Source organism: Echeneis naucrates, chromosome 12, assembly GCF_900963305.1.
Source record: "Echeneis naucrates chromosome 12, fEcheNa1.1, whole genome shotgun sequence".
In the NCBI taxonomy this organism is placed as follows: Eukaryota; Metazoa; Chordata; class Actinopteri; order Carangiformes; family Echeneidae; genus Echeneis; species Echeneis naucrates.
Window position 1 is genome coordinate 18,107,967 of NC_042522.1, and position 25,068 is coordinate 18,133,034.

General features: G+C 42.3%; 1 protein-coding gene across 3 annotated transcripts in view; it reads right to left on the reverse strand.

Annotated features, from left to right (window-relative positions):
* Window positions 1-643: 643 nt before the first annotated feature.
* The window catches only part of LOC115052402 (zinc finger SWIM domain-containing protein 6-like), a 38,330-nt gene continuing 13,905 nt past the window's right edge, over window positions 644-25,068 (reverse strand). The window contains exons 2-15 of one of the 3 annotated variants that reach the window (XM_029516480.1): window positions 17,635-17,991; window positions 16,215-16,363; window positions 15,968-16,118; window positions 13,618-13,797; window positions 12,604-12,780; window positions 12,352-12,498; window positions 11,292-11,419; window positions 10,805-10,876; window positions 9,814-10,024; window positions 8,111-8,246; window positions 6,809-6,966; window positions 5,975-6,138; window positions 5,815-5,896; window positions 644-4,006 (exon numbers count right to left, since the gene is read on the reverse strand). In XM_029516480.1, the coding sequence (XP_029372340.1) occupies window positions 3,144-4,006; window positions 5,815-5,896; window positions 5,975-6,138; window positions 6,809-6,966; window positions 8,111-8,246; window positions 9,814-10,024; window positions 10,805-10,876; window positions 11,292-11,419; window positions 12,352-12,498; window positions 12,604-12,780; window positions 13,618-13,797; window positions 15,968-16,118; window positions 16,215-16,363; window positions 17,635-17,991 (2,975 nt within the window). In that variant the 3' untranslated portion in view covers window positions 644-3,143. Of the gene's footprint in view, window positions 4,007-5,814; window positions 5,897-5,974; window positions 6,139-6,808; window positions 6,967-8,110; window positions 8,247-9,813; window positions 10,075-10,804; window positions 10,877-11,246; window positions 11,420-12,351; window positions 12,499-12,603; window positions 12,781-13,617; window positions 13,798-15,967; window positions 16,119-16,214; window positions 16,364-17,634; window positions 17,992-25,068 lie in introns of all 3 variants that reach the window. The other 2 variants (XM_029516479.1, XM_029516481.1) reach the window with 2 other exon arrangements.

Here is a 25,068-nt window from a genome sequence, read left to right on the forward strand (position 1 = left end):
AGCTGGGACAGGAAGTTTCTCTGCAACATCCTGGATTTAAAACCCCACGTGATCCTTGAGCCTGGATTTGAGAAACCTGGATGTGCCACCTTGATGCCCTCTCGTAGAAACCAGGTAAAAACCTTTTTCCTCATTCAGCTATCCGATCGTGTTAAACGCAAAAAGAAGTCCAGTTCAGTTTTATCTTTAAATCTCATAACGTTCCTCCAAATCAACTCTGACACCCATTTTATTTATGTTAAATCATAAACGACAGTCCCTGAACACATCATGTGTTGAAAACAAAGCTCTTGTTTCTGGCTCTTTCTGGCTCTGCTTCATGTGACATTCAGCGACTCCATGAATGAAATCCAGCTGATTGACTTTAATGTTTCAGCTTTCATAAAGAAATTCTCGTTATTGACGCTTAAAAATTATGGAAGAATTAAATTTCACTCTCCTTTAATGTTGTGATGAATAAAACTAAAGTCAAATTGAGGACATTGATGCCTTTAAGACAACGGAAACGACTCCTCAGACTTGAATTGATAAATGTTTCAGTGTAAGTGTAAAATGTAATAATGAATCGAATCTCAGTGTTAATAGCTGATAAATCAAAGAAAATAAAAAAGTCATGAATGATAAAAGAATTGGGACTTCACCCTGCTGTCAAAAAACTAATTTAATCAAAACAAAATGTTGATTCATCAACAAGTTTATAAAACAGTGATTCAATTACATAAATAAATCAATCAGTGTATCAAATCGTAGCTTCAACTTGATGAGCATGTTGACATGGTTGTACAATCATTTACCAAACGTAATAAATAAAAAGGGAGGAAACTCTAAAGCGGAGCTACCGACAGACCTGGAAGACACGACACTCAAACAGATGAGATGAGCTTTCAAAGCACAAAACACAGTTCGACTGAATAAAAACTAGAGATACTGACAAGTTGGAACCGAAGTCGGATGGCGTACGAAAAAGGTTTGGTAGTTAAAACTCCCATTTGGTTATTTTAAAGCATTAAGACAAGGCAAGAAAGAAGGCTGTTCTCGTGTGAGGAATTCTAAAGAGAAACAAAAATAATAGAAGAGGAGGAGGAATAAAAAAAGAAAAATATCGCACACAAAGTGTGAAGAAGAGCGGAACAGTCAAAGACCAACGTCTCTTCTTTCCCGTGTCGTTCTCTGTAAAGTTTCCTTGTAACTCTGCGAAAGAAAAAAAAAAAGAAGCTTGATGTTTCCGAGAAATGAATCATCCAGGAAAGATGAGTTTCACACTAAGGATTGTAGAAAACTATGTAGAAAATATTATTGATATGGATTTTTCTGGACATCACAGTTTTGCTTTGTAACAAAAAAACAAAAAAAAAACCAAAACCTAAACTAAATTCCAAGTTTGTTTAGAACCAAGAACACAGAAAAAGAAAACATGATTTTTTTGTTTCTGCCTGATTCCCACAGTGGACATGAAATAAACCAGATTTCATCTTCTCGTTTCAAAACTTTCATCCATAACTTTTAATTATTTTAAAGTCTAAATTCTCAAATACAGCGAGCAGGAATTTATTCTTTAATACTCTTTATTTTACTGTTTCCAAATAATTTCCCAGAAGTTTGGTTCTAATCGTAGAAAGAGAAAGTTGTGTTGAACTTGAACTCAAAGTGATTACGTTTATAATACGTTTTGTTTCAGGAAGCTTCTTAGATTATTTGAAAATGGGCTTTTTCTTGCACATATCTTTTATTTAAAAAAGAAAAAAACAAATAGTAAATGTTTAAGACGTTACGAGGAAAATTCCACAGAACTCAGCTGGAAAACAAAAAGACTCGTTAAGTGAAAGCCTTCAGACTTTCTGTCATAAAGCGGAGATGTCAGCGTTTTCTGCAGTTCATCAAATGTCTGCAGAGCTGAACTGGCCGACATTTTCAATTCCTTCTGATATGTTTTTTTTTTTTTTTTCCTTGTTTCAAAAACCAAAAGTACTGCAGCTTCAAGTATTGTGCCTTACATAGAATATTCTGTCATAAATTAGTTAACATATACATTTTTTAATATTGAGACATATACTTTCATATATACAATTAAAATGCTTTTATTTTTTTCTGCTTTCTTTCTTTTTTTCCTTTTTTTTTTCTGTTTTCTTTTTAAAATTTTTAGTTTTTTTTTTAAGAGAAATCCCTGAGAACATATGTTGACCGTTGCAAAGTTTCCACGAGAGCAAGCACTGTGACGGTTTGGTGGTCGTGTCCGTGAAATGAGCACGTCGAAGGTCTGAGACAACACTGAGAGAAGCTCTGGGTTTGGGTTTGGATCCTTAGAAAGAGGTACTCGTCACTTCGGATGGAGGTTTGCCGTTTGGTTTAAAGCCGTTTAGTTTTCTCTTTGAGGCGGTGAGCGTCAGCTGAGGGGAGTCGGAGGAGCGCGAGGTGGACGTTCAGCCACCGGACCGCTTTTATACATCAATGACGGGTCTTCATTTCTTTTTCCTTTTGTTTTTTTGTTTGTTTTTTTTTGTCAATTTCAGGACAAAAGCATTTACTAAACTGCAGCCAAAGATCTGTCTGTAATAATGCTGTATTGTTGTATTGCGTATCGTCACGTTAGAGGAAAGAAGCCGGCTAACTATCAAAGTTGCGATCCAAAACTCTTCAAATTTTATTTTTTAACGTGGAACTTAATGATCTTTTTTTTCCACCATGATACTTAAAATACAACACATTTACTTCATAAAGTAAAGTTAAGACAATGTCTTAAATTTTAAATTCCCACCCGAGCCGAATTTCCATCTTAAGATACTTTTTGTATATTTTTTGATCATTTTTATTTACATTTTTGATGTATTGACTTTAAGACGCTGATTCTGTATGACATTATATTCAGCTTGCTTTTAAGCATTGAGACCGGACGCTGATCAAACTGGGATTGATCAGCGATTTCTTAAGAAATCACGCGGCTTCTTTTTAAACACATTTTCGTGACGTGCATGTCAGTTACATCCCTTCAGTTCATCATCACACCCAGCAGTCCTGAATCAGAGGAATAAGATCTGTGTGAATTGTTTAAGTGGGTTTTCACTTCAAGTTAGAAAGGATACAGAAGGAGACTCAAAAAAAAAAAAAAAAAAAAGAAAAGAAAGGGTTTGTCTTTTGATCCTTTTTCAACCGAATCTCTCCCTAACGAGCATCATCAGTTTCTTCTTGCCCTTGTATATCTGTTTCAGGTTGTCTATGAACTGTGTGAACTGGATGTGTCCGTCGTGCGCCATGAGAAACGTCTCTCTGGCTTTGCTGAGGAACTCGATGAACTCGCTGTAGTGGCGTGGGCTGATGTGCGTCAGCCGAGAGTGCGTCGTGTTGATGTAGGCCCCAATCGTGGCGTCCAGTAGCTGCCTGAGCGGAGCCTTGTCCAGAGACATCAGCTTCCCAGAGTTCCTGCGGCTGTGCAGCGCCACCATGCCCGGGGTCGTCAGCGTGCACCGCCGCAAAATGTCCGACAAGACGGTGGCACACTTAACGCTCTTCACCACCAGGGGGATGACGGCCGCCAGTTCGTTTTTCCCCAGGGAGTGGCTGAGCGCGCACGCCCAGAGCACGTCGTTGATGGCCGGGTGCGTGTCTTGGTTGTAGCTGAGGTTCAGGTGAGTCATGGCTAAGGTTGCTAGTTTGTACGCCCTCATAGGATAACCCCGGTGCTCCATGTAGCGTGCTATCGTAAACAGCTGCGTGTAGTTCATTCCTGTGGCGGCTGCGTCCAGTACAATCTGATAGGCTGTCTCGAAGGCGATGTGGTCCTTCTCGCAGAGCGTCAGGGCCGACAGGGCACAGTTTTGGGGGTCCTTCATGGCGCACTGCAGGGCCAGGGTACGGGCGGAGTTGGCCAGGTTCTCCTGCTGGTGGCAGTCCAGATGCAGGCGGACGATGGTGCTGTTGGACATGACCGTGCTGGCCACGACGCTGGTGGCTTCGGTGGGGGTGAAGAGGGTGAACCAGCTCTGCATGATGCTGTCCAATGCAAACACACCTAGACGGAGAAGAAACCAAATTTAGTAAAGATTTGAATCTGGATCGTGGTGGTGTTGCCCCAGGCTCGATCTTAGCTCCTCTACTTTTTTCTTTAAATGAGTTTTTCGCTTCCTGTGAGCGTTAAATGTCCTTAATAACGGATAGTACGAACTCTGAGACTACAAGGTCTGATGATAATGTGAATTTAACAACACAACCAGGAGTTATGTTGTTTAATTCACATACACACACTTATCGCCAGCAAATGCTCAGATTTAATTTCATTTATTTATTTATTCACATATCAATAAAAAAGTCTAGCTGTTTCAGTCATGATTGCTAAAAGCTAACGCTTCAACTATAGATGTAAGACATCTCATTTTAAAGATTAAGAGCTTGTGGGGAAAGAAATTACTGAGACATGTTTTTGTATTTTTTGTAAAGCAAAAACATGAAATGTCACCTGCCTTGTCCTTTAATGTCTCAAAAGATCTCTATCTTTATTTTAAAGGTTTTATTTTATCTAGACTGCAGGATTTAAACTCCAGCTGCCATCATGACTGTACAGGCCACGCTATTGAAAGTCCTTATTTTCAATGCAGAGCTTTTATTCAATAAACTGATGCAACACAAAAAAAAAAATCTCTCTGGGATACTCAAACTCAGACTTAATCTCTCCTTTCACTGAAGTATTTCTACTCAAAATTCATTCCATTCCAGCACGCAAAATGCATCAGCACTTTTAACAAAGGCTTTTTACCTTTTAATTCAATATTCTATTTCTAATGCCGTGGCATTATATGGCCTGGGCCGGCTCGACATCCCCAACTGGCACATTCTCAATGAATCCATTCAACGTCCGCTCACAGAAACAGGGAGTCCTTTTCACTCCCCCTGCATTCACAAGAAATCATCTGGGAGGAGGGTTTTCCCCTCTGGACCCAGCTTCCTGTCCACTTCAGGGAAATCAGCCGCTGGGTTTCAGTATTCAGGTCCAAACACAAGGCCCACTTAATCAGCCCCAAGCCCACAATCTTCCATAATTACTGCTGTGCCAGTCATTCCTCCCCTCCTGCTGAGTGGCCTCCAAGACCCGCTTTTAAAGGTGAACCTGGCATTTCTCAAACATCTCTCACAACTCAAAGTGCACACAAGGACATCCCGGCACAGACACGTACGCCTTTCCGTGGAATTCTAACATTTGTTAATCCTCCTTTCGCGATGAAAGCTACCAACTGTTGGACAATCTAGCTTTGGCTTTTCCCAAAAACTGAATCCGTGTGCATGTGTCACATATTCGGGGTCAACAGTCTGTATTGTGTATTTGAATCACAGTCAAAGCAAAAACATGATGAACGCAGGAAACACACCATTAGCCAACCTAGCTAACTAGCTTACTATAAATGTGTTTTTATTTAAAAAAAAATAAATAAATAGCAATTTGTCTGATTCATTGAGGCTAAATTGTGTTAAATTAAGTTACAATTTGGTTAATCATCATTTTGATGATTTTAAACAACCTTTTATTGAGCTGAAGTCGCAGTTATGTTAGAAAAAGACTCCATTTTGGGCCAAATACATTCACAGCTCAGGAGCCAAAAGGCTGCTGCATCAGCTAAAGCCAATCTGTCCTACTTTTTATTTGGTTTGGGGGAAGCAGACACACAAAGTATAAGTGATGATGCTTGTAATTTGTTTCCCCCACTCTACATCTAAAAAGTTTAGCCGGGCAGCTTTAGCCTCCGTCAGAGACTCACACTTAAAGTTGCTTTTCACTTTAAGCTGCGTCTGAGGCGAAGAATCTTTTTGTGGGAAAAACAAACTCACCAACTTCAGTAGCGCAGGTGACGAGCCATCGCACCATCTCCCTCCTCCGCCAGTTCAGCGTTGACAGGGTCATTCTCATCACCTGCAGGAAACCGGACATTAGCTCTGTAGCTGCGCGACACCCAGTGTGTTTGTGTTTGTGCGCGCTCGCGTTGCTCACCTGAAGGCCCAGCTCCAGGGAGACTTTGAGCAGCGTGAGGTCTGGCAGACTGTCCATGAGAGTGGCGATTTTGAAGGCATCCTGGGCCAGTTTGAAGATGTGGGATGAGGAGTGGATGTTCTTCTGGATGGACTCTAACACTGTTTGGAGCTTACGAGCATCACCTGAAGACACAACAAACAAACAAACAAGCAAACAGAAGTGAGTCAAGCAATTTATCCACACACAACAACCCGCAGTTTACTTCTTTTTAACAGCAGTGCATTCTGCAGTCATGCCCAAAAGGATATTCGGGATTATTTTATTGTTAGAAATATCTTTTCATTTTAAAGTAATCAGGGTTCGGGTCACCGGGGGCCTGACTGCAGGGGCCCCGATCTGGCCGTACATTACATTTATACTGAGGTGGCCTTCAGAAATGTTTTGTTGGAAACATTTTACTTATTTCAGTCAATCCCAGCTGACATCGGCTGATGAGCCACAGCCGTTTTTAGTCAACAATGAACCAGCACCTTCCCGTCTTTGGACTGTTGGATGAAGCTGGTATACTCAAAGGGAACCTGATGCCCAGTGAGAACTGAAAGGAACCGGACCTAGAACCATCCTGCTGTGAGGTGGCCATGCTAACTACTGAGCCCCTGTGCCGCCATTTTAGATTAGGTGAAGGTAAAAGAAAGATTTCATTTTGGGATCAAAGATGAAGAAAGAAGTTGTGTTAACCATTATATTCCCATTTAAACTGAATAATGTGGTATGAAGTAAATGGGAAAATACACCGGTGCCGGATTATTAGGTACACCGACTGCAGCTACGACTAATACGGCGAGCCGTTACCTTTAGCAGCAGTGAGCATGGTGGAGGCCAGTTCACACTGTTGGGTCTCTATGTGGCTGAGAGTGAACCAGCGGGGGTAACGGTTGGGCACCACCGACACTATGTGGTGTGGCCGGGACAAGTCGCCAGAGGGGGCCGTGGACTCCAGGACCGGCAACCTGCGCACAGAGGGGGGCAGAAGAAAACAACAAACAGACAGAATTAGACAACAGGAACTGATCCCACTGCTCAGAGGAAGATTTCATGGAGGTGAAGAAGTTATTAGCGAGCGATGCTCCTGTTATAGAACCAATCAATAGTTTTCCTTTGCGTCTCTGCCCACGTAAACTCAGGTGGAGCTTCGCCTCAGGCCACAATAAAGACGAGTTTAAAAATAACAGCTCAGCTCCTTTTTCCCTCCAAACACACCACAGCTATATCTGCCGCCATGCAAAGAGTTTAATATTCCTCCTTTGTACCTCAAGTCTGGACTGTAAAAAAAAAAAAATATATATATATATAAAGATTTACATATGATAGAAATCAAAGGCGTCTAATTCGGGCGAGGGGAAATAAATTTCCTTTGGCGGCCTGAGAGGAAACCAACAGCATGTATTTATTATTCACATGTTTTATAAAACTCGTTTTCAGCAGTGTTGAATTATTTAGTGAATATTCCAGCAAAAGGAGGTTTTGTCATTGAATAGTGCCCCAGATAACTTCCAAACCCGCCTCACTCGCTCCAAGTCAGAGAGCAGGAGGAGACGGAGCAGAGGTGGTGGGCCACTTTCCGATCAATCAGTTTAAACGTCAATACGGCTGAACGTTGCACTGTGACCGATCAGATCATAAATCGACCCTCAGCCGACTGTCTGTGTATATTTTAATGCATCTGCTTAAAAAAAAAAAAAAAAAAAAAAGCTATCAAGTCCAGTTCTCTCTTCAGTGAATCCCACTGAGTTTTGTGTTGCTGCTCTTCATTTCACAGTTCGCTGCCTCTCAGTGACTGACTTCAGCTATTGACGTTTTGCTTGTGTTCTCAAAGATATGATGCTAATCATCATTAGCACAGAGCAGTATGCAAAACATTCGAGCAGCAGCTGCTTCTTATGACAGTAACTTGATAACCGGCCAAAATGAAAACTGGTCTGTTAGCAGGTCCTCGTGCTCCCAAGTATGTTTGCTGTGAGGGAAGAAGCTCCACCCGTTAGCACCCCTGAAATATGTTAGTTTCTCCTCAACGTCTCTTTTCATTTACATATCAATAATCCATCAATAAAAAAATGATAAACCTAATACTTTTGTGTGGGGTCATGTACTCACCTCATGGCCCTCAGTGCAATTTTGTACGCCAGCTCGGCGTCGTGAGGTAGCAGCGAGGTGAAGAGATACCTGGCAAAAGTGTGCATGGGGACGCTTTCTCTGTAGAGTAATTCTCCCAGACCGCTGTAAGGACCAGCTGCAGGAAACAGGACACAAAGATCAGCACGGCCGCGCACGTGTGACTCTGATCAAACACACACACCAATGTGAACCACGTGTCAGAGTGACGATGACTCTAAACAAGCGTCATGTCACAACGTGAAATAACTCAGAGGAGTTTGAAGGTTGACGACTTTAAGATGAGCTCATTTTATTCCTCTGCACAGTTTGTCTTTGTGCGTAGCCAAGAAAAAGCAGAGCTTTCGTGACATCACTGATTTTCTTTATTGAAATCACTCCTTTATTTGTCTGGAAAGATAAAAAAGGACCGGCCTTGGGCCATGAGGGCCAGTCGGGGCGGACTCTTTCCTGCATGTCTCTCTGTCCTACTTCCTGTCTCTCTACACTGCCCTCTCTGATAACACAGGCACAAACTGGCCCAGCAATAATTACAATAATTATAATAACAATAAAAGGCTCCACATCATTCTACATATTTATTCTTTTACATGAAAAGACCAAAACTAATGAGTCTGTCTCTCTCTTTCTCTCCATATTTTGACTTCATCTCTCTCCTTTGGGATTACTTTGGTCTGTCCATGAACCGCTCAGTAATAACCACTGTGATCCAAAAATCATCATCAGTCCAAAGTATGACAAAGACTGACTGGTGTTTAGTCTCTGATATTCATCTTTACTGTAAACTGACAAATGATTAAACCTTCTATTGTTCACTCTGCCAGCTGAATCATTACAACAACAAGTCACATTTGTAAATGGAGATCGATGCGGATATTTTCGACTCGCCAACCAACTGTTATTTGCAGATTTGGGCCCTGAACCCTGAGAGCCACATCACACATACAGACACAGGTTTATTGTTCTCCTCAGCAAACACTCACTCACACACACGCACAATGTCAGCAAACAATACAATCACACAATTCAGAGCACAGAAGTACAAACAGTCACAGTGTCAACACACAAAGAACACACACTCGAGTACACAGAGTTTAACACAACCACAGACAGGGAGCTGGTTGTGGTGTGAAGGTGTGTCGATCCTGCGTTGATTGCGGCTCCTGGGACGCACAATTTACAAAGTGGACTTATTTTCTGTCCAGCTGAGCCGCAGATCAAAACACCGATACCACAGTTAATATAACAGAAAGAGCTGGCAGCTGGTTAGCCTAGCTTAGCATAAATAATGGAAACAGTTGGAAAGCCTGTGTAGCTGACGTACACACCTCAAAAAGCTCATGAATCAACTCATATTTTGTTTGTTTATTTTGTGGCAGGCTTATTGTTTGCTTTATCTGACGCCACAGTGTCAGTGAGAGCATGTCCTGGATTTCAGCCTTTGTGTCAGTTAACTGAGGACTGTTTTCAGCGTTCATTCTTTAATTTTAGATATTAAAAGTCAGATGAACAAATTCTGGAAATAATAAACAAAATGCCTTCTTTGTTTTCTGAGAGTGATCCCTTCAAATGAGTTATTTTATCTGAAAATCTGAATATTCAGTTTACTATCATACGAGACAAGGAGAAGAAAATTAAGGAATCTACTACCAGCAGGTGTTTCGCCATGTTTGAGCTGTACTCACCCTCAAGCAGGACAACAGCTTGCTTCCGGAAGATCTTCACCAGCGAGTCGTTCAGATCGACTTCCTGGAGTTTGGCGAGTAGCTGCTCTTCGTTGCGACACACTTTCTCCTGGGCGTAAAGGCCGTCGGGCATCACCCTCTGCTGCCCCAGGCCGATGAGAGCCGTTTCCACAGCCAGCGACACGAACGACTCCCCTTCCTCCAGGAAACGCTGAGCGGGGGAGGCAGGATGCTCCGTCTTCCTACCTGAACCCAGCGGGCCTGAAGCAGGGAGCGACAGAGAGAGAGAGAGGCGTGGGTTGGGTTCCATTTTGGATTTGAGCCAGCAGAATCTTGACTTGGTTTTCATTCAATAGAAAATTGTAAAAGTATTTTGATTTTATAAGCAGATTTAGAAACGGACAGGAACTCGATGAAATGCTGAGCCCCGTCCCCAGTGTGAGTAATGACACAGGGGGGGAATGTTCCCATTGGGCTGTTGATTGAGCCCAGTATTGATAGATCTATTGATCTATTGGTTCATTCTGGTGTTCCCCTTTCAGAGTGTGTGTTCTCCTGGGGATGATAATCATGGTTTTAATGGCTTAATGATGCCTTGGCCGACCTCACGGTTAATCCCGGGAGGTCTAAGAGTCCCTAATGAACACACACGGAAACAGATATTGAAAAAAAAAAAAAAAAAAAAAAGAAAGAAAACAGTCTTGATTGAGAACTTTCAGAACTTCTTCCACGTTGCGGTGTCGATGTGTTGCCGATAACCTGCTTTTCAGGAGCAACAGACTGAGCCAGTCCTTTCAGGCTCCAGTGTGCTGAAATTCGCCTCGCTGAGCCGTTTGCATAATTAATGCTTTTTAATTGGAGTGTTTTTCCTGCTGCATTTCTTATTCATGACCTGTTATTGGAGGATGACTGCAGGCCAATCAGCTCGCTTGTGTCATCACTGCTGATTGCGAGCTGAAGGCCTGCAGTTCTGACAGGAAGACACAATCACTGCGGCGCTAACGTGAAGCAGGGAAGTGTGTTTGTGTACTGTAGCTGCAGCAGTGAACCGTAGCTCGGTACACTTTGTCCAGTTCTGTGCAGCAGTTCAGCTCTGATGAACTTCACCTGAGTATTTCCCTTTGCTGCTGCTGCACCCCACTAATTAAACTTCTCCTCGACCTTTCAGAGAGAAACACGGGACGTTTTATTGCGCTACAATCTGACAGCTTCAATTACTTCTCTAATTCAAACACTATATTGTCTTATTATGAATGACTAAACCAACACTTCCTGTATCTTTTTGACTTGTTTTGTTATTTCCCAAAACCCTTAATGTCCTGAACTCGCTCTGAATGAATCTTAAATACTTAAATGCTTAAATTCCTCTATTGTGTAAAGAACCCTGAGTTGCCGCAGATGTAGGCAACATAAATAAACTTTTCACACCCAACTGAAGGATCGATGTGTCTGTGTTTACCTGAGAAGTCGAGCAGGACTGAGGCTCTGTCTTCGCCACCCTGCCCCGTCTCCATCAGGGTGCTGAACAGCGTGCCGATGGGGTCCAGTGGGTGGCCCACCCAGCCCTCCAGGTTGGTGACTGATGTTACACCTTTATGGAGCAGCTCTGCAGCAACACATGAACACTCAGATTGTTAATGAAATATTTACAAAGAAAAAAAAAAAAACATTCAAAGCTCTATTTAAAGCCTCCCCTCTGTGTCTTTGTTACTTCACAGTACAAGAAGAAAGAGGAAAGTTTCTCCGTGCTTTCCTCGGATGTTTAAGGTGAAGCAGAAACATTTTTGAGACCAAAACATTCAGTCCAACATGCAACTCACACAAGACAGATGTAGAAACCTGAAACCTCCAGTTCACAAATTTTTTTTTGCAGCTGCTGTCAAGCTGTTTAACTTCATTGGCATCTATTGTATATTTATATGTTAACAAAATCTGGATTTCAAGGGGAAAGGAACTGGATTTGATTTTGAAGAATTTGGGACAATATGAGAGTTTTTGTGACGAAAAAAACCACATCAGAAATAAACTATTCTCCTCGTATAGCAGAGTATTTTTTTAAACATGTCTGGAGGAAGTAGAGTTATTAATGCATGGAAGAATACACAGGGCTTTATGAATCAGGAAACATGCTTGTGGGTTTGTGTAAAAAAAAAAAAAAAAAGCTAAACAGTCCGATTTATTATGAATAGTGCTGCCACTTTTAACACACTATTAGGGAAAAATTAGAATGCAAATATCTAAGAAACTAAATCTTAAGAGGTACGTTCATGAAAGAAGAATAGATATTTGAAAGAAGCTTTATATGATGTAAATCTGCCACACAGGATACTTCTTAGATGGATTTCAACCAAGTCAAACACATTTTATTCAAACAGCCAAAGATCCCAAACCCAAACTTTTCCTCTGAGTGCGTCACACTGTAGAGATGTTAACTCCACCAAAAAAAAAAATAACCTCCACTGGGGGAACAATGTGAAACCTGAGAAGATCAACAGATGAGAGGAGAGCTCTTGTCACCTTATCGGAGGACAAACTGACCTTTTTTATGAGTGCGGAAGAACTCCAGCTGTTTCTGCTGCTGCCTCCTCAGCGTGTTGACGATGGCGATGGCCAGCCTGAGCGCTTCCTTGGGGTAACCGTGTGACCTCAGGGCATCTACTCGAGCGCAGGCGGTAGGGACGTGCTCTGCGAGACAGATGAAGCAAAAGCCTTTTATTTTCTGCCTCCTGTTTCATCTCAATAATTGAACGTGGCTCGCCTCTGACCGCGTGGCCCTGCGCTCTCTCTCACCGTGCCACAGGGGCCACCCTCGGGCGTCGAAGAGGGAGCTGTCCAGGTTGTCGTGGTAACAGTAGTTGGTATAGTGGTCCGCGGTGATGATGTGCTGCAGGTGGGGGTCCTGCCAGTGCAGGTCGCAGGCCTCGATCGCCCGCGTGAACACGGTCCGGTGTGGCCGAGTCAGCGAATCTGAAGGTGCAACAGCAAGAGGTCAGTTTTTAACCCACAGGGAGGTTTTAAGAGTGTGTGTGTGTGTGTGTGTGTGTGTGTGTGTGTTTGGATGCTAATTCGCCTGGTTTGTCAACATGTCAGCAGTTGAAGCTGCAGCAACAGTGACAAACAGCTCATGGAGACGTTTTAAGTTCTTTAAAAACAAAACAAAAAAAACAAACATACTACCCCGTTTCTTCAACCAGCAACAAAATCCAGACTCCTTCTGAGTCATAGCTCAGTCACGTCTGAGCACACGTGCTTTCAGAGTCAGTGCATCATGTGATTTAACATTAACACAATTAGAAATGTACACTGCACAAAGGGCTGCTAACTCAGCATATTTCAAAAAGAACATCTAAATAAAAATCACATTTAAAAAAAGAAGGCCTAAATTTAGAAAGGGAAGCATAGCTCAAAACATGGCTTCCTGTTTACACGCCCCAAAATATTACAGTAATTAGAACTATAGACTCATCTCAAACCTCTTTATTATCGACTAACAGAGGGGATTGTGTGTCTGCGTTTTTCTCTGCTTCGCCGGAAACACAAGAATGAAGGCCTGAAAAATCTCCAGGATCTCAACTGTGTTATTAGGCTCATTCTATTAGCTGCACTAAAAAGGCAATAAGGCTCGCAGGCACGAGATTGAAGCAGGGAGACTTGATTAAAAGAGATGGGGGAGGGTCGAGGAAGAAGACTTTAGTGTTAATACAGCAGCAGAGGATGGAGGAGGAGGAGGAGGACGTGATGTGGTAGAGGCCTGGGAAATAAAAGGGGATGTGATGCCTCTGCCGCAGCCAGGTGTCATCTCACCTGGGTTACCGGGAGGGCCCTGGGGCAGAGCGTTGGTCAGATTGGTCAGCTCGCTGCCGTGGTTACCGTCCTCCAAGGGACAGACGTCCACGCCGTTCCACCTGCGAAGCTGTCGGAGCCAGAAGCCTTTCTGCTCGGTTTTACAGTGGGGGTTCAGCACGATGCACATCCACAGAGCCCCTGCAAGGAAAAACACACATTTATAGTTAGAGACAAAACACACGCACACTTTTTTTTGTGTTGCAATCATAAGGTGGAAGGGGAATATAAAAGAGTTAAATTCTACTGCTATCACATCATCAATACATCTGCTACTAAACAAACTTCGGAGAACTGAATGATTTCAGCTGGTGGAGGTATTTTTATCACTTCCTGAAAACTGGTGTGAAGTAGATCTGGATATTAAACATCTGCATCAGTGAAAACTTGTATGCTTGCAAATACTGATCATTTTCACTGTAGATATTTTCTTTATTCTCCTCCTTTTATTATTTTAATATTTTGAGTTTTCTTGCTTTTATTCAAATTTTTTATAAAATGTGTTTCGAATGAACAAAGTACACCATTAATTAAGAATAATAAAAAAAAAAAAACTATTTTACACAATAAACTGTCCAATTAACTGTGTTGTATCACAAGAAACTGTCAAATTGGAGAAGCTGAAGCCATAAAATATTTGAAAATGATCTTCAATTGGTTTATTACACAGAATCCAAGGTCTTTAAATGTTTTGTACAGCAGAGATTCAAAAGGTAATTAGTTTACTAACAGAGAAAAGCAGCAAATTAAAATGAGAGAAACAACATGATCAACAACCTGCCTTCCTGGTCCAGACCATGAAGACAAAGGACAAAGGCATGCTGAGTATGTTAAAGGTTAAATAAAGGCTGGCAGGTGACACAACAAATCATTAGAGGGCAAGAAAAGAGGGCTTTATGATAGAAAAAAAAATGGAGGAAGAAAGAGAGGAGTGGTGAGGAGGAAGGCTGAGAGTGGGGGGAGGGGACGGGAGGAGCAAGGCTTTATCCTCCGTCTCTCTTTGTTAACGCTACACCAAGGACAACAACGGGCGGAGAGACGCAAGTGATGAAATGCAGCGCAACAACCTCCAAATGTGGAGGAATAAAAACCAAAAACAGAGAAGAGAAGAGCACGAAGGGGCAGAATTTTAACCTGCAGGCTAATTTATGATTTATTAAGTAGAAGGTTTGTGATTAAACATTTAACACAACAGTTTTTATTATGGATTTAAATGTTTATGAGCTGCCAGCAGACGACGGTGCAGCAGCGCTGACCCTCACCATCGTGTCCAAGTGCATCTACTCAAATGAGACAATCTGAGCGTTATCTTTTTGTGCAGAGGAGCTCCATTTTCTTCTACTTTATCGCAAGTTTCTAAAAGTCACTTAGAGCAGATGGTTTCAATGAAATGATAAAGTTGAGGCTGGACTTAAAAAACAGCACTGAGTATCAATGATAGAACACTCAAACACGAAGCACAGAAATATGTTGTTCAACACAGCGCGATGCTAATTTACACAAGTGGAGTTTCCCTGAACAAGCAGGAAACTCCCTTTTTACACCATAAAGAGGAACAAAGACATCCCTGTCTTGTTTATCAAATGATAACCCCGTACACAGGTTTTTCTAATATCTGGAAACACTTACCTAAATCAGAGCTGTATTGTGCACACATGCTGGAAACAACACAACCATCAAACCACACAACAGTTGGACATATGGTAATAATAACTCGTTACTGATTTTAGTTGCATGCCAAATCCAAAAATACTAATAAAAATAAACGGACACGACATATCGTGGCAAAAACACGATAACAGCTGCTATTCCTTAGTTCATGTCCTTAAGTCCAATATCATGTCCTCTCAGTCAAACATGGAGAAGACACCTTGGTCATGTATCTAATAAATTTAATCCATCTGCAAGAAGTCCACAGAAAGTTCACGTTAGAAAAATGAATTCCTGACATGGATAAACTAGAACTACCGCCTCGCCATTCTGATGCGTTTCAGGACACATCTTTGTTCTACCAGAACCCAAAAAAATGTTACGGAGCTTTCACTACCAAATGGACATCAATATTTGTGCCAAAATGAAGCGTTTCCAAAACCAAGATCCTTTTGACTTTGAGCCTTCAACAAAACCAAGTTGATCCAGGAGAAAACATGATGGATGCTCAGATTAGATAAGATTACATGCTCCTCATATAGCACAGCATGTTATTGCGTTAGCATGTTATGCAAATATGCAATATATAAAGATGTTGCACTGTGAGCAGCTAAATTTGTGTTAGTGTGCGTTATTGTGTTACTGCTTAATGTCACTGTACCCAGTTCATCCCACAGCTGCCTGTACTTGTCGGTCATGGTGGTTCCCTGTTGCCTCCACAGCACCAGTCTGGGGTCGCCCATGAACTGCTCCGTGATCAGCGTTAGCATGCGAGCACCGTTAGAGTCCCTCATACGCAACATCTCTCTCACCTGCGGGGACAGAGGGAGGGAGGGAATTGTGGGTAAACTGTCGTGACACAGCACACGACGAGTGCTGATGTGAAGGTCCGCTCTGAGGGTCGTTACCTTGCTGAACAGTAAGTTGAGCTGCTTTCCTGAGCCATGGTACCCGCCCTGGGAGAGAAAGAGCTTCACCTGTTCCTGAACTTGTTCCTCGTCCAGATGCCAACAGTTCTCGTCATCCACGCTGGCCCCCGCCGTCGGATCTGGAGCTCCTGCACGGAACATCAGATCAGTCAGCAGCTCGTTATGGCAGCTAGACCACATCAAAATCACATGATACTGATTTTCATTTATTAGTTTACTACAACTAGAGCTGGAAGGTCTCAGATCCCTAAAAGGAAGTGGAGCAAACATTAACACTAACAGTAAATAAAACAAGTGTACCTGTACAGGAAGCTGATTGTATTGCAGTATAGTGCTTGAGGAGATGTATTTAGTTACGCTGCATCATAATTTCTACCGTGAAGGCATTTCAATGGAGTCTGAATATCAGCGCCAACGTCAGCGCTGATGCATTAAAGCATGACTGATCAATATCAGTGAAAACACTGATCAATATCAAGAATCCTGAACTCCATGTGGCACTGCGGAGGATTACATACATGACAAAACAGCAAATAAAGAAATAAATGGAAATAATAATCAGCTGATTTATCAATAAGGTAAATAATGGTTGGTTGCAGACTTAATGTACAATGATCTACCAACAAAGAGCAGACATTACCTCCCTGTAGAACCTAAAAGTCAAAAATAAATTAACCGCCTCAAAAGATCATTTAATATTAATGTAAAGAATAGCTGAACCTGCTACAGTAAAGTTCAAGATATTATTCCCTGAGCGATTCTTTTGTTTCTAAACTTTACGATAAAATACAGTGGGGGGTTCTTAGGGAGCAGTCATTTGTGTACTCTGTGGTACTTCCTGTTTCTGTAGACTCAAGAACAGCAAAGTGGTTCAAAGTTTCTTGGCAAACTTTTCCAAACTTCAGAAATTCCTGCAGTGCATTCAAGTCAAACTTGACCTGATTTAAGTGTGTGTGTGTGTGTGTGTGTGTGTGTGGATGGATGGGCTGGTATTGTGATCTTTTTGAGGAGCACTGTTTTAAACCAGACCACTACGAAGATATTAGAGCTTCAAAGGACTATTTGAAAGTTAAGATGTGGTTTTAAGGTTAAGGTCAGAGTTAGGTTTAGGTTAGTTAGGGGATAGGAATGCAGTATGTCAACAACGGTCCTCACATGTGCAAAGGCAAAATGTATGAGTGTGTGTGTGTGTGTTTTCATTCTTTTCTAAACAGCTTGTTTTTCCTGAGTCCTCTCCCAGGACATTAGCCTGCAGCTGGGCTCTCACTGGTGCGAGACAGAGGAAATCTAAGACAGGTACCTGCATTTGCCCGCTGGTGTTTTTGTGTCTGTGCTGGAGAGACATTAAAGGGCAGGCTCACCCTGTTATTTCCACTGAAATCATGAATGAGAGACTCACCGTGAACCTGGTTGATCTCTGAGTTCTGGGAAAGGATTTCATCTGCGAGTTTCTGCGCTGTCGGCAGCACCTCGGTGTGATGCACTGTGATCAGGTACTGGACGAACTTTTGCAGCTGATCTCTGTTCATTTGGAAAAGCGTCTCTGAGATGGGCAGCCGCAGTTTGACCTGTTCGGGCTTCCGTACTCGGTACAGCGAGAGCGCCACGACATGAGCGCAGTAGAATATGTCCTTGTTGCCGCAGCTGCATGTTACTGCCGTGATTTTGCAGCGGTCAAAGCTGACGCTGACGTTGCAGACCAGCTCGGGCTCCGAGGACGTGGCGGGTTCCCTGACTGTGCCGCTGAGGTGAAATCCTGCAAACAAACGAAGACAGAAAGAAATCAGCGTTCTGCTCACACAGTCCTAACAAATCATTTATGCTAGGCCTCTGAATGTGATAAGACAATATCAGCTGAGGTAACTAGGCGGAGGGCAGGAGGGCAGCAAGCACAAAGAGCCAAACATTTTCATTTCCTTTTCATTTCCCTTGCACAACACCTCTGGTGCGTTCCTGTCCCTGAACACCTCCTCCCACTCTCAGGAGTGCAGGATCATTTTGCCCCGGGCAGAGACCGGCTATTGCACAACCTAAAGCCCATCAGTCTGTATGTTTGGACAGTGGACATTACAGTTCACACCTGAAATGGTGGAGGAACTACTGTAATATTAAAAATACTCATCAGTACATGTACTTCTGCACCGAAATGTAATGTGGTAAATTCTTCCCACTATATGCTTTATATATATTGTCAGTACGCCTTCATGTTTGCACTGTGTTTTTGTGAAGCTATTTTATAACAAGTAATGCAGCTGTTGATGGTGTTACGCTGTGGATCAATCTCAAGATTAGCTTTAATGATTATTAATTTTTAAACTAAATTGTTAGAATTATCAGAGGAAAAGCAAATAATGCTCAACAATTTTAACAATTCCTTTTTTTGCAAAATGGATCAAATAAACTTTCAATTTTCACGTGTATATATTGTTGAATCCATCACATTGTGTATTAAACAAAGAGTGATATACAATTAAGTGTAAGATATAGACAATCAAAATTTTGTGCTGTAAAAAGTAAGTACATTTCCTTCTGAAATGTAGTGAGAGACGTAGGAAATGGATACGACAGCATAAATACAGAGCGATGTAATTTCATGTAGCTGCATGTGGGAGTTTAGATCCTGTGTCAGTCCAGAGGAGACGTGAATTTAAAAAAAAAAAAAATATATATATATATATGAGCACGTGTCTGTAGTGGGTTAGTGTGTTAAAACAAATGGCGTCACATTCTCGGTGAGTGCGTCACTGATAAAAATCAGTATGACTTTATCATCGACTTATATTTAACAGTGTGAAGAGCTGTCATGTTTCAGTTTCACCGTCCTTCACAGCAAATTAATTCAAAGAAAGTTGATCAGGCTGAAACAGATCTCACGTCATTACACAATACACACGTCATTTTGCCGAACAAGTGTAACAACCCAGTCAGAGACGATTGTTTAGTTTTGAAACACGATGTACTTCATGCGAACTGAAATAACCTCAGCCGACTGTGGGGCTGATAAGATACGATGCGAAGTGGAGACAGACAACATTATTAGTTAATAATTAGCATAAAAAAAGCTGGTATGTCTGGCTACATATTTCCTACACAAACAAGGAGTGGCGTTGATCTACTCGCTGTCAGCAAAGAAGACCAGTGACAGCTTTACTTTAAGACCAGGCGAGGCTAGAATACCTGAGAGTGTTGGATTAGTGTGATGTTCAGCTGTACATCCAAAGATGTACTTTAATGTTCATCGTTAATGCCACAAAGTTGAGTTAGAAAGTAGTCCAATAAACATGTAGTCAGCTCCCCGTTGGCGGTGGATGGTTTGGCCATCGCTGTGTTTACAATCTTCAGGACGGACTGAAGTCCAGAGTGAGTCACTATCAGAAAAGGTGCTAATTTCAGCAGAAGAAAAGCTGTGCTGAGGATTAAAGGCAATACAAAACAACCCTTCATTTCAGGTTAAGTAACAACTGTGATTCAAAACATGAACATTTGGAAATAACAAGAAAAAAAAAAAAAAGAAGCATACAACTCTCAAATAAATGACAAGTAGTCATTATAAATAACAGCAGTTCTTCCTTCACTCATGGAAACTGCCTGTGCTGCATCAGATTAAACAGAGGAAGGAGGACTGGGATGGGGTCACATGCATTCATACTGCAGCTGCTGCCATCACTATTTGTGCTAACAGGTGCAGGGTTTTGATGTTACGTTGTTGATTTAAAGTGTGTAATCATTTGCAGGATGTAGAGTGTTGCACTGTTGAACTGCACTGCATCATGTGGTGGTAGTGGTGTCGGGGGTTTGAAGGACCTTTATCTTACACAGTTTCCCATTTCACAGTCACAGCTAAATGTGGAAAGCACACACATGCACGTTCACAAAACACACGTAGTGCGATTCACCCTGGAACATTAGCATGGAGATTTTATTTCCACTTTGCTCAAATGTTCTCACACGTGTGTGACACACACCACACAGCTGACACATTTCAGCCCTGCTGGGTGGAAGAAGCCTGTAAACAGAGTAGGTGGCTGGCTGTATATGTGATGGAGCGAAGCGAGTACCAAAGTGAGCAAAAACAAAGGAGGCGGAATAACTACCAGGCAATATCCGAGAGCGAAACCTGAGCAGAATCAGAGAAAACAGTGTTTCAACTCTCACTGCTGCCTTTCCTGCAGACGTGCACGCACACGCGCACACACACACACACACACACACACACACACACACACACACACACTGAGACATACATCCACCAGTCCGCATCCTGTCTTTTAAATTCACAAACACACACAGAAATTCACGGTGCTCTCCGCTCCACCGCCCTGCCCCAGTCGTGCCTGGCCCACAGCTGAACTACTGACGTAACAGAAAGAGAGAGGGTGAATCTGGGAGGAGGAGGAGGAGGAGGCTGGAAAAATCGGTATGCCCTCAGCTGAGTGTGAGTGTGTGTGCACATGTGGCAGTGTATACTTGGCGGCGAGCCAAAGCCCTGAGCTCAGCACTCTGTAATGCACTTCCTCTCTGTGTGTGTCTGCGCTTCACAGCTTGCATAATACAGCTCCATGCACTGCATAGCAACCAAACTTAACTCCTTCGCACCCAACGCAGCGTCGTCTGGGCCAGAGGGGCGATGCCGGGTTACCAGCTCTGGTGCAAGTCTATTTTTTACTGTATTCAAATTCATTCAGTATCTCCACTTCCCTTCCACTAACTTCAGAGCCAAATATTGCATGGATTTGTTTGGAAGCTTCATTTTTCCACATTCTGGTTATTTACACAGAAGCATGCATCAGTAATATAATTCACGTTATTCTGCAACAGATCATTCTTCTTAGCGAGTACTTTTACTTTTGGCATTTTAATATATTTGATGCTGACGCTTTTGCATAAGGGATTGGATTTGAGTGTATGCCTTCCACCACTGGTTGCCAGGAGTTGACATTTTATTTTATTAAGATCCTGAGTGAGGTAGTACTGCAAGCTGAATAAATTGTTTCACATATTATTTGTTATATCTAAAACAAGGCGAGATTAGGCATAAGTAAACGTCCTGCATTTAAATGGGTGGAAAAGTCCAAAGAAAAGCGTGAATAGAGACATCTTGAAAGGTAAAATGACAAACACGTCAGATATGTAGATGATATGTTCTGGCCTCCTCATAAAGGTAAAGAAAGAGGTGAATGCTGCACCCCCCGAATGACAGGATCACAGTCAAAGTGGGTATAAACTTCATAGATGTGAATTCTCTCAGTGTGTGCAATGGTCATTCTGCCATTTCAAATTAAAGTCCCTCTATAGAGTTGTTATAAGGGAAACATCCAGGTACACATGGTCTCTTAGCAACCTGCAATCAGATACAAAAAGATTTTAATAACTATTATTCACACCCAGCAGGCAGGAGAAGAAATCTATGACCCCTCCTCATTCAGACCAACCAAAGGTTTGACGCTTCACTCCAATCAAGCCCGAGCTAGTCAACTTAAAGCGTCTCCAAAGGATTTAGTGAGGAGGATGACTCGGTGAGGCAGAGGGAAAACAACAGGAGTGGGGTTTTTTTTTGTTTTGTTTGGTTTCTTTGCAGTTGAAAATAAGGCCGGGATGTTAGCCTGTGAAAGAGCAGCAGCTCGGCTCCCTACAGAGTTCAGCCCCGAAGGAGACCTTTGTGCCGGAGGCCATGTGTGACGTGGCCCACTGAAACTTTGTCTGTGCCAGGAGGGTGGGGAGGGTCTTTCTCAGATATGTGACCAAAGTCTTCATTTAACAGGACAGCCAGCACACAAAAGCCACATAGACCCTCTCCACCCCCCCGCGACCCCGCCTGCTCCCCACTACATTACACACTCCAGTCAGCCATTCATTCTGCTCAGCCTCCACAGCAGGCCACTCAGACGTAAGTGAGAGCCTCTCAAGCAAGGTGTGCTTTGTGTGTGTGTGTGTGTGTGTGTGTGTGTACTTGATGACAATGGGGAACCTAATCTCTCACCCGTGGAGATGCAGAGCCACCTCTGGGGCTGTAGGAAGGAGAAGTAAACAACCAATCAATAGTCGCTTTGCACTGATTACCATCTGTTCTTAACAACGGATTTCAGATCAGCTGACTGGGATGAGTTGAACTGATTAGTACGATTCACGCAGAGTAGAAGAAACCGGTTTATCTGAAACATATTCATGGCCGCTGATTGGATCGTGTAACAGTTATGTAAAGCAGTTTGGTTCTGTAGACGTCACCAAACTGAATTAGAGGCCTTTTAGTTATCATAGAGAAGACAGTCTACGTCTTTTAACAAAGGCCTACAAGGTCAGGGGCCCCCGTTTTTCAAGGCCATATACCTTTAAGCTAGAAGGTTAAGTCTATTCCTGAGAGACACAAAATGACCACAAAGACACACAAAAACACTGCAAAGATGCACCATGTGAGGGCAACTTGCCCCCCACAGGCTGGACGTGGACTGAACTGGAGGATTCACCTCCACGAGAGCTCAGAAGGAGGTCAAAGAGGATTTCAGTTAACTGGGTCAATGCGTGTCCCTCTTAAGAGCCTCACACAATGACCAAACTAATCAATGCCCTGCATTTATTATGCCATTTAAATTATTTACTGTATTCATTTCCAATTTATTGTTGTTATTAGAATGGGCTTGTCATTTTTATGGTTTTCAATGTTTCTTAGATTTAAAACTGCCATTGATCTACACTGAATAATGGGTAACTAGGAAATTCAAAACTGTCCTGCTTTTGAAACCAAACTTCAGATATAACAAACGACACCGAAATACTACAAGGAGGAAGGAGTCCTCTCCGACCAAGTGGACAGAAATTCCTCAGCCCTGTCAGAAAAACAAGAGGCCGCCTTCAGCGCATGAGAAATTGCAAACGGTCTTATCACTCAGACAAGAAAAGAGGAAGAGTCCTCCAGCGAACGCCGCCGAAGCCGCCGTTTTACAAAGTCAACTTTGGGGGAAATAAAAACTTTTAATTGCTCCTGTTTGGACTCCAAAGCAAGCTGTCTGGCCTGTAGTGAGCAGAGGCAGGAAACTGGCCCCGGCCCTCAGAGAATGACTCAATCTAACAGTGAGAGGGGAGAGAGATGGGCCTTTTAACATCAAGTACACCAGCAAAAACCTCAGCGGTTGAATCGATTACTAAAACAACTATTAAAGCACTCAGAGAAGCTGCACTCTACTATTTGAAAGTTATATAAACTTTGACTTTGGAAAGTCACAGAGTGGGAAAGGCTGAGTGAGATTCAGCAGTTGATTATAATTATAATGCACGTCTAATATTGCACACATGTGTGTTGAGATAGAGGTTGATTGAGGCCCAGGTTTGCTCTGTTTAAAAAATAAGGTCTTAAAACAAGAACTACTTAAGACAGATTAATCATGTCAGCTGAATCTGGCATGATTGTGGGCTTTGGGGCCCCTGGAGTTCTCGGGGCCCAGGGGAAGTGACTCTTGGTGAGTCATCCTTGGCTTTAATGGACTGCTGAAACAAACAGACACAGAACATACATGTGACTACACCGTGTTGACATGTGGATTAACACACAGGCGTCACACAGCAGCTTCACCAGAGGCCTCCTCACACAGCAGCACTGATGGAAAGTGCATTTACGCTAATTGAGGACTGCATCACGTTGAAGTTGGGGGGGAAATTGTATTTTATGCAGATTGTTAGCTGCTCTACATTTTAAATCAGACAGCTTTTCCCAAATTCACATTCACTAATTTGCATTTAAATATCTAAACTAATAAACACAGATAAACACAAAAAGATGTTTTTCCTATTGTTTCTTGTCCATTAATCATCTCACGACCCTTCAGATTCATCATGTGACCCCTCTGGAGTGGCCTGACCCCTAGGTTGGGAGCCACGGGACTTAATTGTACATAGGGGACGTTTTACTGAGGAACCAGTGCTTTTACTTTTAATACAATGAATCCTTTTTGCTGGTAACACTTTCACATGAGTAGGACCATGTTTTACTTACATTTCCAAACACTTCCTCCAACACTGCACAGCAGATATAATGATGCAGTGATTTCTAACGGAGCTACAGTCTACAAAAACACCCATCTGGCTTTACATTGAGAGTAACACAGGCAATGTCACAGCTTTTTACATTATTGTGTCTATGCTGACAATAAGAACGGCCTTCGGAGATTGACATAAAGCTTCTTAAAGGAGAGAGGAGAATATTTTCCCTTGTCTTTCCACCATTTAAAAGCATTTGTTTGAGTGCCGTGTGTTCCTGATGAGCTCAGTGAAAGTCATTTGTTTAGCCTCTGAGGACCATCAGCAGGCCAGACAGTGCCTCTGCTCTCCAAATGCATTTGTTCCCACTCCGGAGATACACCGCAGAGAGTCTCCACAGAGATACTGACTGAGCTGCACCGCTGCTGCTAATGAACCCAGGAATCCCATAAAGACATAATTAAAATCAAATAAAACCTTTTAGTGTTTGCTTACATGTCGATCTGACTGTGCTTCATCAAATCTTTTTTAAGACGTGAGCAGCGTTTGTGAAAACATCTACGAGAAAGGAACCAGAACAGATTACAGTTAGCTTAGCTTAGCTTAAAACAGACTTTTTTCACCCAAAAAAAAAACAAAAAAAAACAAGAATAATTTATTCCAATAGTAAAAATGGCAAAGCTACAATTTCAGGACATAATACTAATGTAAGACAAGATTGACAAATAATCATTAAGAGGCTGTCACCATAGGCCAAATAGCCTAGCTTAGCAGGACCTGTCCAATTATTTTGAGTTTCTATGCTAAGCTACACTAACTATCCCATTCTTTCTTCTTCAAATTCATTATTCTCATCTAATCC